At 34.3% G+C, this 15,728-nt stretch overlaps 1 protein-coding gene across 1 annotated transcript; it reads left to right on the plus strand.

The window, feature by feature from the left end:
* The first annotated feature begins 1,497 nt into the window (after positions 1 to 1,497).
* Positions 1,498 to 14,731, plus strand: CCDC112 (coiled-coil domain containing 112). The gene is given in 13 exon segments (XM_032214520.1): positions 1,498 to 1,548; positions 3,701 to 3,813; positions 5,385 to 5,458; positions 5,461 to 5,481; positions 5,484 to 5,501; positions 6,230 to 6,319; positions 7,718 to 7,738; positions 7,741 to 7,792; positions 9,333 to 9,714; positions 11,041 to 11,454; positions 13,579 to 13,674; positions 14,424 to 14,542; positions 14,680 to 14,731. Coding segments are annotated over 13 exon segments (1,482 nt in total). The 3' UTR covers positions 14,711 to 14,731.
* Positions 14,732 to 15,728: the final 997 nt, after the last annotated feature.

Genomic DNA, 15,728 nt, shown 5'->3' on the forward strand with positions numbered 1-15,728 from the left:
AACCAGCCCCTTGTGCCAAAAAGGTTCAGGGGGCCACTGCCCTGAGGAGGAGTGGGATCCTACTGGTTTAACAACCGGTGCACATGCACAGTTTGGAGAAGACTTACCTTCCGGATTACTGCTTGGAGGTGAGAGATTTACCTTCCAGATTACTGCTGAGGTGTGGCAATCCACTCTGCCGCATGACTCAGCTGAGAAGATAATTGTAGCTAAAGCACAGGGGCAGACAGGTAGACCCACTTGCCAGCTGATCTTCGGAGCTACCAGTTTGCCTGAACTGGTCCGAACTGGTAGAATCCCACCCCTGCCCTGAGCTATCAATATGCATTTACAAACCTCCAATGGAATTGCTAGTGTTCCTGTCCAATTTAGAATTTTAAAAATTCCCATTTAATACATTAAATCGGAAGCAAATTACAGAGCAGAGGAACAATGTCCACATTACTTATAAGGATCTGGGATCCATCTCTGCCCCATAAGTATTCTAAGAAATCCAAAATGAGGAACTGCAGACTACCGTACTTACTTAGTGAGAACCAGAACTGCTCCCCAAAAGTAAACTGATGTGTAGTAAGCAGCATCCCCATCTGTCTGCCTTCCAGTGAGTGAGTGTTTGTGACTGCTATGTACAAAATGACAGTCATCATCTGTGAGCAATCTTACAATACTAAAATAAATTCAGTCATGCTCACTGGCCCTAAAGGGTTGTGAACTTTAGCTTCAAGTTTGAAGATATAGGCCTGTTTTTTAAAGGAATCAACAGGAACACATTTTTTTAATATGACTGGATGACTATTTCCAATCTCTCAATTGCTTCCCAATAATTAATTAAATTCAAAATAAAAACCATGGAAAATCACTAACATAATTGAAGCTGTGCAAAATGAAAAAGAAATGAAGGATATATCCAACATGTTTTTAAAAAACTAAATTTAACAATAAGGTATTTTCAGCAAAGGTTACTGTTTGTACCTCTAAGCATTTTGTATTGTTCTGCAGCTGGAGTTTATGCAATGTTTTTTTTATCACTAATCGTCTGTCTTTGAAGCCACATCATCTTCAAAGTCAACTTGTAATGGAACATCTCTAAACAAGTTCAGAGAACACCAAGAAATCCACAGTTCATATTTGGCATTTTTGATCCACCTATTTTATTACAATAATCTTATTTAATTGCTTTTTATTGCCTTCAATTTGCTTAAAAACATACCCTCCCCCACATAGAATACAAACGGAGCAGGACAAACTTTTTCTTTTAATGAAGTATATGAAATTTAGAATGTTGTTTATTTTACAACTAGATTAATGATCTGAATTTCTCTACTGCTTCCCAGGAGCAGCTCTTATAAAAAGCGTATAAGGAAAATAAAAACGGTTACTCCTCGAACCGTTGCCCACCCGCCCCGCTCTTAGTCGTACCGGTCTGACGTCAACCATAGAAATGTAAGGACCTCCCTCCGACGCGGCGCTTTCCCGCCTCATTTCTCGGCTTGGAACATGGCCGCCCTAGCAACGCCGACGCTTGAAGGATGGACCAGGTACCAACAGGTAATTTCGCTCACCTCTGCTTCGCTACTATAGCCTTCCTTCCCGGTTGAAAAACGGGAAGCGGGGGATCGTGACTTGGTTGGATAGATCGAGCTGAGATCAAATCCCACCCCGTTCCCCCGTAAGTTACCCGACATGGACGTTGGCTGAGCTACAATTCCTGGAATGCTGGCAGTTATCTTTTGCCGCCTCTGGAAGGCTCCAAGTAGGAGAAGTCTTATGCTAGAAGATCTATAGTTTGATTTACCTGAGCAGTTAAGCATGTTAGCAGAAATGTCCGGTGTCACACGCTATGGCCGATTTCTTCCGAGGCATGGCATGGCATGGACAAAGAAAACAGGTCCTATTAAAGGGAGCGGAGGAGAGCCTCTTCCTAACTAAACCGGATCAGTGGTTGAAGTCTTGTAAAAGGGAGCGGAAGAAGCCCCATACATTCGAGCTTGCAGAATCAAAAATCTTTGTACAAAATCTCTGCAGTTATGAAACATGGTTTATTATGAAAAGTTGCTATCTGTTCAACCAGTGATCTGAAGTTTTGGCTCCAAATATTAAATTTAAAGATCTGTCCAGCATTATAACTTTAACCTTAGACTGTCTACTGTTGACCTCACCCCTTCCTTAAGAGGTCCATAAAGGGGGCGTGCATAAGCGCACCAACGTGCCTACTGTCCCTGTCTTAATATTTCTTTTTATTCGTATCCATTTCATGTATCCAAAATCATGTTTACATATATATGTCTAATACATGCTTGATGAAATAAATAAATAAATAAATAAATAAAATAAATTATCAAATGCTTTTGGTATCTTGCGTTTTGTCTATATTCATTTTTATGTGCGTGGTATATGGTTTCTTTTTTCCTTCCCTGCAACAATCAGGTGGCAGAAGCTACTTTTTTTTTTCCAGACAGTAAAGCTGGGATGCTGTGTCAGATTTTTTTTCTTTTTTAATGATTTTTATTGAGCAATTTTCTTTGTTTTATATCACAATTTTCATTTTTACAGCACTTTGGTATCAGTAAATCTCATATGTACATACAAGTTGTTTTTTGTTTTCCTTCTTTTTATATACAGAGATATTCCTTTATAACTACTAACTAGAAATTAGCAACATATACTAATCTACTCACTGATGAATATATAATTATATATATAATTTTTATCCCATCTTATTATACTTTAACATCCTTAATCTTTGCTTCTATTCTCTAACCAGTTGTACCATATATTCCAAATCAAATAATATTCAGTTTCTCCTCTATCTTTTATTTCCATGTCAGCCTATCCATCTTGGCACATTCTAGCACTTTCTTTATCACCATTCCATCAGGAGGCATACTTTCATTTTTCTAATTTTGCAGGTAAACAATTCTGGCCGTTATTATATGTGGCACTGTATATTGGGTTTTTTAATTATAATTCTTATCAATACGTAGTAAAATACGTAGTTTTAACTCTATTTTTTTGTTATTTCCTCTAGCCACTTTTTTATCCTTATCCAATATTTCTTGGATTAAAAAAACAGATTTTCTTCTGAAGGCTGCATTTGCCTCCTGCTCTCAACTGCCAGGCCCTCTGTCATTTGCTGTTGCTCCAATTCCAGACATTTGGTGAAATATTGCTCTCCAGCTAGGCAAAAATCATATCCAAGGAAACCTAGACACATGGGAAGAGTAATTGGATGTATGATGTATCTGTTTTTTAGATAAATCACAGAACTCTTTGTACTGTTTAATTGCAGACAAAATATTATTACTATCTTCCTGTTGTGCAACTGGGCTGAATACAGCATATTCCCTGTTTCTGGGGGGAAAAAATTCTTTTTTCTCCCAGAAAAAAGCAGCAGAAAAAAAGCAGATTTTTTTCCCTGTTGCTTTATTGTCAAATTCAACATTCAGCTATTCAATACCCTTTGCCATGAAATTTTGAAGCTTGTTAAGGTAATAAAATATCAAAAGAATTTAGCTTTGGAGGGTCGCTGCAGAATTGCATTTACCACTTTACCATGTTATTAAAATGAATAACATTAAAATGAGGTTTGAAGTACTTTTAGGTCTAAATTGAGTTTTCCCATCTTTATGTTTTAAGCACTCTAATGAAAATGTACTGCTATATTTGATTATAATGATTTTTAAAATTGTGTTTTGCATAGAATGGCTGTTTTAGTGCTTCAGATGCTCTTCAACATTTTCAGAGCTGGAAGACCAAAACTGATCAAGTTAAGAAAACTGAATTTATAAGAACAGGCAATAAACTTAAAAATCAGTAAGTTTAAATTCTGTAAAGGTATAACTTTTCTAAAACAAGACATAGAAATAAAATAAAAATAAAATATTTTTAAAATGGTCACGTATTGTAAGAAGGAAAAAAATGTTTGAAATTTATGGATATCTTTATTCAATGTAAGTAGCTGTAGCAATCTATAAGTTAGCTTGAATAGTTTCACAACCATTTATTTTCATAATTTGTTCTCCATACATCTGCAGAGAGTGAAGTATATACCTGCAGAGATTTCCATTGACGTACCTATGGACTGGAATAGTCTTCCCTTGGAAATATGATCAGTTTTATATGCTATTAAAAACTACTGCCCTGTTTTCCCCAAAATAAGACTTCCCCGGATAATAAGCCCAGTCAGACTTAGGTGCATGTGCTAAAATAAGCCCTCTCCCAAAAATAAGCCCTCACCGAAAATATTGCAACACGGCAGCAGCCATGAGATGACCATGCTCGCCACCTCCTGTACCTCAAAAATAATAAGACCTCACTGAAAATAAGGCCAAGTGCTTATTCGGGGGTCAAAAGAAAATAAGAACGTATTTTTGAGAAAATACATTTATTTTGCTTATTTCTTTCATATCTGGACACCCATCTAATAGCAACAAATTGTTGGGGTATGGAAGTCTTCAGTCTGTATGTTTTGGGGGAGAGGCATGAGTTGATTTAATTTATTACATTTTATTTTTGGTTTGATATATGAAGCCTTGGACAATTTATTATTTTCAAAGATGTATTTTAAACTGCTTTTGATTGTGGCAGGGATAAATCCAATGAATACATTAATAATTCATTTTACTTTTAAGAACAATATTTTTCATTCTAAATTTAATTTTAATATTTCTCTCCTTTCTGGAAAATGATCTCCTTATGGCTATTGCTTGTTTACATGGCTGTTTTAATTTACATTTTATTTATTTTGAAATTACATTCTTAAATATTTATATTAGAATTATTCTGTGGATTATTGGATTTATGATGCTTATATATCATAGACACCTTCTTTATGTGATATACTTTGGGGATGAAAGGTTTTCTTTCAACCACTGTTTTTATCAGGCCAATCCTATTCACATCTAATTTGCCTGTAACAAGAGGTGTTTTATATCATATAAAAATGATGTGGTTGCAGACTATTTTTAAATTTACTTACTAATATATATTAATATACATATTGGATTTACTGACCATTAAAATACTTATTTAATATGCTTTGTTTGAATGCTTTGTTTGAAAGAGTCTGGTGTGGTCTAATGGTTAAGACACCAGGCTAGAAGGCCTGGAAAAAACCCGGAAAAATTTGGAAAAAAACAGTCCCCCCCCCCTTTTTTTTTCTTTTCTAAATGGCTTTGGAAAAACAGAAAACTGTTTTCCCCCCAAGATTTTCCAATTTTTTTTCCAGGCATTCCAATCAGACATGAAAGCCAGTTGGGTGACTTTGGGTCAAACAATCTCTCAGTTTACAAGACCAAGCTGTAGCAATCAAACCAATCTAATAGTAACATGTATCCTGTCCCTTGTCATATATGTACTTCAACAAATCTTGTCTCTTTTCCTAGACTTGTGAACCTTGAAAAGGATAAGCATGTTTTCTTTTCAATAAGAAGAGTATTTTAGGATGGATATTGCATACTGGAGAACTCGAACACAAATTGACTAAAACCGGAAAACAGAAAGTAAAATGTTATTTTATATTTTATATATTTGTTCATTTATTAACTATTTTGAAAAATACTGAAAATATCTTCTTGATTCATTATGTTATGTAACAACAGATCAGCTTTGAGGTTTTCATAGTGTGTTGCTCTGCAGTTTGTATGATGATTAGCGGACCTTCAGAAGTATCTCATTATTTCGGATTAGGAAACCTTCATTGATTGAAACAATGGATTTTCTGTTGGGAGTTATATAATATTAGTGAACAGACCCAGAATATTTCAAAGTAATTATCTCATAGTGGAATAAGAGTTTTACTTTGCCATGGTCAGATTATCCATTGCCTCTGCAGAGAAAATAGCAGTTTTGGAAGATATCTTACTTTTTTCATTCATTGCCAGATCCAGGATCTTCATGTAGAAAGAGACTCTGTGTGTGTGTGTGTGTGTGTTTGTGTGTGTGTTGGAGTGGCATTTGAATAAAGAAAAGTTGACTGGCTGTATGTAAGAATGCATTCTTGTTCTGACTTACAAAAAATGTTTAGCAAATTCTTAATATCTCAAAAATGTTTGCTTATTTTTTAACGTTTATTTTAAGAATTGTAGAGAACAGTGTTATTGCATTTGTGCATTTTTATGATACTTAAACGTGAAGGAATTTAAAGGTATAAGAGGGCAAGATATTAAAGCAACATAATTTTCTAGTGGAAAAATACTAAGATGCTATGTTTTTTTTTTGCTTTTAATAGAAGCAAAGATACAGCAAAAACTGACTAGAATCCATAGTGCTGTTAAGGGACTTCAGCGACAGCTAAAAGATGTGAAACCAACTCCTGAATGTAAGCAGCTAATAATGTTTTAGTTATCAACAAAATCACTAAAAGTAGTTTGATAATTTTGCTCTAAATTATTTGCATTTTAGCAATAATATTTTGCAATTTCCTAATTATAAAGTTGAAAAGTGGTTTTTTTTATTTCACAATTCGGCTAAATTGAACAGAGTTGCAAGATAATTTTCAGATTGCAGAGTTTTCTGTTCACTTGCTAAGGAACATGTTGAAATTATTATTTGTTTACAAAAATATGAAGTCACAGCTGCCACTTTTTTGGTCTTCATACACACTGAGTGTTTCCCAAGAACTTAAGATATGGTAAGGTATCCATGTATATGTGTGTGGATCCAAGCAGTGTGATCTTTTTGCAATTGACTAATGAAAATTTTGCCAGTGTGCAGTTTTTATAAATGTTGCCCAAATTTTTTTGGGTGTGGCACCCTTTGTGCCGATAACTACTGGGACCATTATGGCTAGTTTATGCCATAATCTTCTAACTTTTGATTTTTTTTTATTATGGTTCGGCGCATAGTCAGCCAGATGTTCAGACTGGATTTGGCATTTTTATCCACCTTTTGTATACACAATAGTGTAAAATCATATGTGCCAGTTTTTTAATTGGTATTGGCTTTCATATGCATAACTATTATTATTTTATCTCACGTTTTGTAAAAAAAAATTGCTCAATTCAAGGCAGTGTACATAGCTCTTGTCTCCTATTTTTCTCAACAACCAAATGGGGGTGAACTGGGCTGAGAGAGGGGAACTGCTCCCAAGTCACTCAGCCAGTTTTCATGTCCAAGGGATACTTAGAAGTTAGTTTTCTGGTTTCTAAGCCAGCAACTTAACCACACCCAGACTTGCTTTCTTAAATTTATAAAATCCGAAGAACCTTAGAAAAAATTCTAAAGGATGTTGCTGTCACCTTAGACATTTCTGCAGTGAGTATTGTGACTTTATATTAATATCAGATTAGCTGCAATTATCCCTTTACCTGTGATCAAATCAAAGTGATTATATACAAAGTGGAACAAGACTCCTTCATCTTGAATTGCATAAAAGAGTGAATTCTAGGCAGAGGAAGGTTTGTGAGATGCCTCTGCTGCTAAAGTTCTCTTTTCTATCTCACTGTTGAAGATACCAGAAGTTTATCAGTTTTTAAAATCGTATTATTTTAGATCAAGATAAGTTAATTGTAACTTAATTTTGTTAATTTATTTTTTGATTATGCTTCTGTTTGACACAGACATTTAGGGAACTAAATATCACACTTGCATATATAAAATCTCTTTTACTATATTTTTAATTTTAAATTGGATTATTTAAGATACACTACCTTCTATAGTTTGTGACACACTTGAACTTCTCGGTTTTGATTTGCAAATATTATCTCTCTCTTTGTAGTTGTTGACAAGCTTAGAGAAATGATGAAGAAGCTGAAACAGCAATAAGTTCTTTTAAAGAAGAGCAGCGACAAATGTATTCATTTTTTAAATTAAAATATTATATTTGGATTTTGTTACCATAAGTTAATTAAAAGGAAAATTTAAAATGTTAACCAGGAAACATTCATATAATATTAAAAAGTTAATAAAATGAAAGAATACAAAAAGATACAACTTTATTAAAACAGTTTCCCAGTAAATTAACATTTCTGTATAAATAACCCAAAGACCCTTTAATAGTGTTATGGAAAGCCATTGAAGTTAGAACTACAAATGGTGTATAGAAAGTAAATTCTAAATTTGCAGATATCATATCTTGTATTAATTTTTAGCCTACCCTCATTGTTAGTATTTGATATAAATATTTTAAATATTCAGTTTTTCTCAAAAGCTAAATTGGTATATGTAATAAAGATATGTTTAGTAATATTGTATATATTATAACCCATAAAACAGTAAAGTATATTTTAAAGACAAGAAATATTCTCTTATTTTACCTTCTTTATGAAAATTAAGGATTAAATTCCCTGTTGGCCACTAGGTGTCTTTTTAAATGTTTCAAATTGTAAATTTTCACGAGTGTTCCATTTAATTGAAATTCAGTACATAAATTAAATAATAAAATTAAAATGTATGGCTGGATTGCAGAATAAAGCAGCATCTTCTTGGTTATTTCCAGAAGTCCCGATCAAACATAGTGAGCACTGGAGGATGATATTTTTTTCTTCCTCTTCCGTTTTATTTTATTTCAGGAGTCAAGTAGAAAGAGAGAAGCCAAGGCTAACAATGCCTATAGAAGACAATCTCTTTGCCACATAGTTATAGTTGCAATTCACACATGGATCCCCCTGTTGGCAAACTCACCTCTACCACTCAAACCATTCAAATGGCATTGTAAACCGCTTTTTAGCTGATTGAGCAGTTCATCCAAAAATGTTTGGTTAACATTAATTTTTTTATGAGCTTGTCTGGCAGCCATGACCAAACTATTTTTCTTTCAATCTATTTATATAAAAAAGGGATAATAATTTTGACCAATTTGTGCTATTGCTATAAAATTGTGTGTATGTATGTGTGTGTAGTAATGTAAAAGAAAAGCCTTTTATGTGTGATACCTTATGAATTGTGCTATCTATTTTTATCTTTGATTTATATTTTTACTGTATAAAAATAGTGAATTTAAAAGTGAATCAGAATGTCTTAATTTTAGATATGTATTTCACTTTGTGTTTAATTATCTAAGGCAATACAATATTTGGCCTTGATAAGAATAATATTTAAATTTTATTATATCTTTATGATTTAAAGCTCTCTGAAGAAAATTTCTGAGGTTTGCTACCCGTGTTAGGATTTAAAGATTTGTTCTAAATATATACATCCAAACCCCATTTGGATTTTCTGAGTGCCATGTGGTATGAGCAGCAAAATGATATCAGATTACATGCTTTTATATATTTGTTCAGTTTATATAACTTTTTGTAAGGTGTATGTTCATGAAACTTGGGCACAGATTTAGCTAATCACATTTTTATTCTAATGTTAGATTATTTATTTTATTTCATTTTAAATTTTAGTTATGACGAACTTCTAAGAGAGGAGAATGCTGCTACAAATGAGATCAGTGCCTTAGAAAGAAAAATTGAGATGTGGGCTGTAGGAACTTCAGCTGCAAGAATTTTCAAGCAATGTGTATTTCCAGTACATAAGGAAGTCCAAAATCAATTTCCTGAAGAAGTCCTTGAACTTGAAAGATTTCTTCAGCAAACTGGAGGAAGGCAAGGAGGTTGGGATGAATGCGATCATCAAATCTTTCGAAAAATCTGGAGAAAACATAAAGGGAAACCTTCCTACATTACTGAAACCCTTGAATACCTCCCTGATAGAACAAAGGAAGACATTCAATCACATGAGAAATGGCATAAAGAATTTCTAATTTTGGAGTCAAAGAAAAAGGAGGTGAGAGAATTTTGCCAATTCATTTGTCCATAAAATTAATAGTGCCAGTGTATTTTAGAACTGATCTATGCAATTATTTTTTTCTTAACCGCTAGTTGTAGAAAATGTCTTCAATTTTCATCAGTACTCCCTTACCTGGTACCCTCTAGATGTGGTAGAATTATAAATTCCATACTTCCAATTGTTGTGCTAGAAATTGGATTTAGGAAGAATGTTTACATGATGTAGTAAATACAGGTGATAATGTCCAATGCTTTGGAACATCAGAACATGTTGAAATACTGTTGCAATAACGAAGAATATTGTACAGGTAGTCCTCAACTTACAGCAATTTGTTTAATGACTGTTCAAATTTACAACAGCACTGAAAAAGGTAACTTATGATTGTTCTTCACACTTATAACCATTGCAGCACCCCCATGGTCATATCAAAATTTGAATGCTTGGCAACTGGTTCATATTTATGATAATTGCAGTATTCTGGGGTTATGTGATAACCTTTGTGATCTTCTGACAAGCAAAATCAATGGGGAAGCCAGATCCACTTAACAACCATGTTACTAACATGGTTGTTAACAACTGAAGTTATTCACTTAACAACTTCGGCAGAATGGTGAAAAAATAGGGCAAAACTCAAGTTAACAATTGTTTCACTTAGCAACAGAAAGTTTGGGCACAATTGTGGTTGTAACTCAAGGACTACTTGTAGTTGGGGAAAATAGAGTGGTTCGTCTTTGGGTTCTATGTTAGACTTTAGCCCTTTGTTCTCTTTCTGTCTCTTTTTATTCTATATCCCTTTTTAAAAAAAATTCTTACAGCCTATAATTCCCCCACACAACAACATTCACCTAGTTGTTCATTGTTTCTCTATTCTCTGGGTTTGGTCATCATACAGACTGGAATTTATTCAACTTTGATCAGAATGTATAATTCTGCATTTTAGACTCACATTTAACAAGGCTTTAGAAATTTGTTCCATTGAAATGTAAAAGCATTCAATAGTCTAAAAAAAGTATTACAGTAGTTTAGTTGTTATTTCCTAATCATAATAAGGTAGTCCTCAATTTATGACTAATAGTTACAAGACCAGAAAGGCCCTGGTAGATTATCCTAAAATTCATCCTAGTATAGTAATTTGTTTCTCACAGTTGTCAAACAGATTTTTTAACATCTCTTACTTTACTTACTTTACTTTACTCTTCCGAACCATGAAGACACATATGGACCTAATTGCACATCTTAGGTCCTGTTTTCCTTCAGAGGATTAGAAATGGCGTGATAAATTTATTTATGAATTATTTTATTCACTTTGTTGTAATCATCTAGGCCATTAAAAAATGGAAGATGAAGAAACAAGAAAGGGGTAAAATCTTAGTCCAGAAAGAGAATCCTGAGGAAGTGCCCGCTGATATTCAACATGAGCGTGAAGAAGCTCAGAAGCAGAAAACTGAAGAGGAAAGGAAAAAACGATTAGCAGAGCTGGAAGCATGGAAGAGAGACAAAGCACTTGCAACTGCAGCAAAACAGGAAGCTCAGTTTAAAGAAGAAGAAGAGAAGGAGAAAAAAAAGCAGAGAGAACGACAGCGGCAACTTCAAACGAAGTTACTGTTGGAAGATTATAGTAGAGAGAAAAGGGAACAAGAAGACTTGCTGAGACTTGAAAAAGAAAGAAGAGAGGAAGCTGAAAGGGAAGAGAAGAAAAGAACTGCAGCAGAAGAAATTGTTAAATTCCAAGAACGAGTGAGTAGTTTTGTTTATCTCTTCCATATTTATTTCAGGTTTCTCTGTGTTTTCATATAAGAGGGACAATTCTCTGTCAGTGTATGAAGCTTCTCGGTGATGAACATTGAAATTCAATTAATTTGTTTCATCTGGATACAATTGTTTCCATTAAAAATGGCAAATTTTAAGAATTATTTCTAAAAGAATTATTCGTAAAGGCTTAAAATAATTATTTGATTGGGATACCAAGAATTGAACTAATGAGACAATAATTATGAAAAACAAATGCATCTAGCAGATGACGCCCCAGTATTTCCTTAAAGCAAAAGAAGAATTTTCTACATGCTGTTATCAAAGAATATACTATATTAAGTTTGAAAATGTCAGAATAGACTGCAGTTTATTATCCATAAGAGTGGTCTTTGCCAATTCTGAAGAACTCTGGGTAAAATACAGAATATTACAGAATAACAAAATAGCATATATACCAGTGATGGCGAACCTTTTTTGGCTGCCTTGCCAAAAGCGGGGGGGAGCACGGGGGGGGTCGTGTGCCGGTGTGCCACACCTATAATGCTATGTGTGCAACCCTCCGAACACACATGCACACGATCAGTGCCCACCCATCCCCGCTTTTGCTGCTGTTTTTTCACCCTCCCTAGGCTCCAGAGGCTTTTTAGGAGCCTGGGGAGGGCAAAAACAGCCTCCCCCCCCCCCCCGATGCCCTCTGGAGGCCTCAGGAGCTTCCCTGAAGCCTCCGGAGGGTGAAAAACGGACCTACAGGGAACCCGGAAGTTCAGGAATGGTGACTTCCTGTCTACTCATAGGGCTGGTTTTTGCCCTCTGGAGCCTTCAGGGAAGCCTCCTGAAGGCTCCAGAGATCGAAAACCGTCCCTACGTACAAACCAGAATTCATCATTCCCAAACTTCTGGGTTCCCCGTAGGTCTGTTTTTCGCCCCCCGGAGCCTTCAGGAGGCTTCCCCGAAGGCTCCAGAGGGTAAAAACCAGCCCTACAAGCAAACAGGAAGTTACTTTCAGTTTGTCTGTAGGGCCAATTTTCGCCTTCAGGAGGCATTCCTGAAGGCTCCAGAGGGCAGAAAAATGGTCCTACGAGCAAACTGGAAGTCCTTTCCTGAATTTCTGGTTTTCCCATAGGGCTGTTTTTTTGCGCTCCGGAGACTTCAAGGAAGCCTCCAGGGGGTGGGGGTGAAAAACGACCTCAAAAGAAGGCCGAAGTCACCTCGTGTGTCCTGACAAATGGCTCCACATGCCACCTGTGGCATATGTGCCATAGGTTCACCATCACAGATATATACCTTAATATCATGATGCTATAACAATAGCAATACAAACTAATCATCCCACTGCTGAGAACAATATACAAGCAACCTCTAAAGGTGTTCTGAAAGAACAATTCTTCACTCTTCTCCAGAAGGCCAAAAGGAGAGTAGCCAGCCTCCCTTCAGGAAACAAGCTATATCAAAGGATATATTACCTTTACCAGTTACCTTTGTTTTATTATCTTCAAGAGGATTAGAGACATGTTTCTCAGTCTTTATATGGCAAAAATGTGATCCTTTATTTACTTCACTTCCTAATTGAATTTCATATTTAGACCCTCCCTTGTATATTTAATAAAATTCCCCTTGCTTGCTTACACTTCAAATTTCTTATTCATTGACCATGTTTAATTTGTACTTTTAGTCAGAGATTAGCTATAGTCTGTTCACTAATATCACATCTCATTAGCATTAGCAAAGACTATAATGAGGTCATTGTTCATGTTAATATAATCCAGTTGCTTTCAATTTTTATCAAGCACTTGCTTTAAATTTGGACTTGAAAAAAATCCAATTTAAAAATCCATTAACCAATATTTGATCTTTATATCTCCCTGCCTGCGGAAAGGTCTCCAAAGCAGGTTTTGCAGCCTTTGGGCATCCCTGTGTTCTATGAGAATGAAGGGCAGTTATAGGTAGTCAATTGGAACTGACAGCTGTTAGCTGTTAAAACGACAAGCTATTTTTATATGTTTTTTATTTATTTTTTTTTCAATTTATATGGTGGCCTATCTCAAACAAGATTTCCTGGGAAGGGAGGGAGAGAGAAAGAGTGTGCAACATTTCATTTATTTTACTCAGGATCTGCATAAACTTGAGCTGAAGTTTCTAGAAAAGCAGGCAAAGGAAGATGAAAAGATCGAAAAAGAAAAAAGATTGTCTAAGCTGAGAAAGAAGGTAAGAATTTAATATGGTATATATCTCAGTCCCATGTACATTTCTCAGAAGTGTACCTCTGACTTCAAAGAACTCTGGCATTTAAAAATTATCACATATGATATTAGTTTCTTATTGAAATGTCATTATATAACATTCTGAAACTGGAATTTAGTTGCCCATATGGAAGCAAGAGGGAAAGTTGTAAGTAGGTTAGAATGAAAGAAAATGGAAAAGAAATTGGGTTGAGAGTAACTCAATTAGGTATGCAAACTGCATAATGTCATTTTAAAAATAAAATGGGATTGTGTCTCCTCTGGAAATTAAATTTAAATTAAAACTGTAGCGATGATGATTCAACAATACTTCCTAATCGGTTTATTTGGTGTTCCTTCTAAGTGTTTTAGGATTGTTGACCCAGACTTTAGTTGGGGTTGGAGCAATAATCTTGGTGGACTGAAATTTAACTTTTGTATTTCTAGTGGTTTTGCTCAATCTTGTTTGGTACCACTCTGCAATTACTATCTGGTCCCATTTGACTTCTTTTCTGTTAGTAGTCACCACTCTTTTGATTTGCATCTTTATTCTAAGTATCCAGCAAGAATCAGCTGCATAATAAATTACTGGGTCTGTAATCCAAACTAATAGTAATTTGGGTTCTACAATAATGAAAATACAGTGCTATGCAAGTTTACTTCTTACTCTTTTTTGCTTAATTCATTTGTATTTGCAATTCCTTCAATTATTTTCTGTATTTTCACTATTAACAGGTTCATATTAATGTAACTCGGGATCCATGCAGGTTATTCAGACCTACAAAAGTTTGGGAAGAACGAACAAAAGAGATTGGACCTATAGGTACAGGACCAGTGTTGTATATTCCTCATAGGTGAGAAAATTGAAATATTTTATAATTATACTGTACATCTTAAATTAAATTACCTTAAGTTTAAATACTTATATAATTAATGTACTTTTATATGATTAATATATTTGCAAGGTACTAATCTATTTTTACATTGATAGGGCTGTCCCAAGCTGGCGACAGGGATTATAATTGGACATCTGCAAATAATTTATTTGAAGATAATATTACAACATAATGTATTGTATATTAGTTTGTATTATATATGATAAATGTTGTATATATGCTTATAAATGTTATGTTAAAATAGAAATCAAGTATATATTGTTTCGTGTAAAGTACTTGCAAAAGCTTTTTTTGGTTTGCATTTTTTTCTCTAGAACCTGGATTTAGCAAGTGACCTCTTTCTGTAAAGCTCAGAAAAAAGTGTATGTATTGCTTTCTACATACTTTCATGGTTATTTTCAGCCCAGAAATAAACAGAGAAAATTAACACAAGTGTTTTATCTTTGCTTTATTTATTTGCATAATGTATCTCAGATTAATTTAAGAGGGTAAGGAGGATAATATCTTCCTAAAATGGGACAGAAAATAATAAGGTCTTGTTATCAAGAAATGAGTTGTTTCTTAATCGCCATCCTTCAAAACTAATATTTTTTACAAACAAAATAACATTTAAAAAACCTTAGAAGGAGGCAAATTATTATTATTTTTTTCTGCAGACTTTCAAACAATTGAAAATGTTTCAAAGTAAGCTTGTCTATGATTAAGTTGTGTGATTTAAACTTTACTTTAAAATGGTTCAAAAAACATAAAAACTAAGACAGACTAATAAAAAAAAAAGCAGAAAAGAGAGAAAAGAGAAAAAAATCATGCCAAAACGGAAAGAAATAGAAACTTCTGTTTTCTCTCTAAGCAAAGAAGTTAATTTAGCCATCTATGGAAGTTTCATCACCTTCACCAGCCATTTGTCGATTGTAGGTATTATCAAACTTTTTCACTTTGGAGCACATTGTAATCTTGCCCTAATTATTTTACATGAAAACAAAGTTCCATAACTTTTGTTTGTTTATCTCTGAGCTCCAAAAAAAAGGTTGTATTTGGGATCTTGCACATCCCTATTAAATGCAGTGCTGATGCTGTATGAGTATTGTGGCATAGAAACTCCCTGTAAGTTCTGCAGCACACAAAATTTTGACATAATTCCTCA

This window comes from Thamnophis elegans, chromosome 3 (genome assembly GCF_009769535.1).
Source record: "Thamnophis elegans isolate rThaEle1 chromosome 3, rThaEle1.pri, whole genome shotgun sequence".
Lineage (NCBI taxonomy): Eukaryota > Metazoa > Chordata > Lepidosauria > Squamata > Colubridae > Thamnophis > Thamnophis elegans.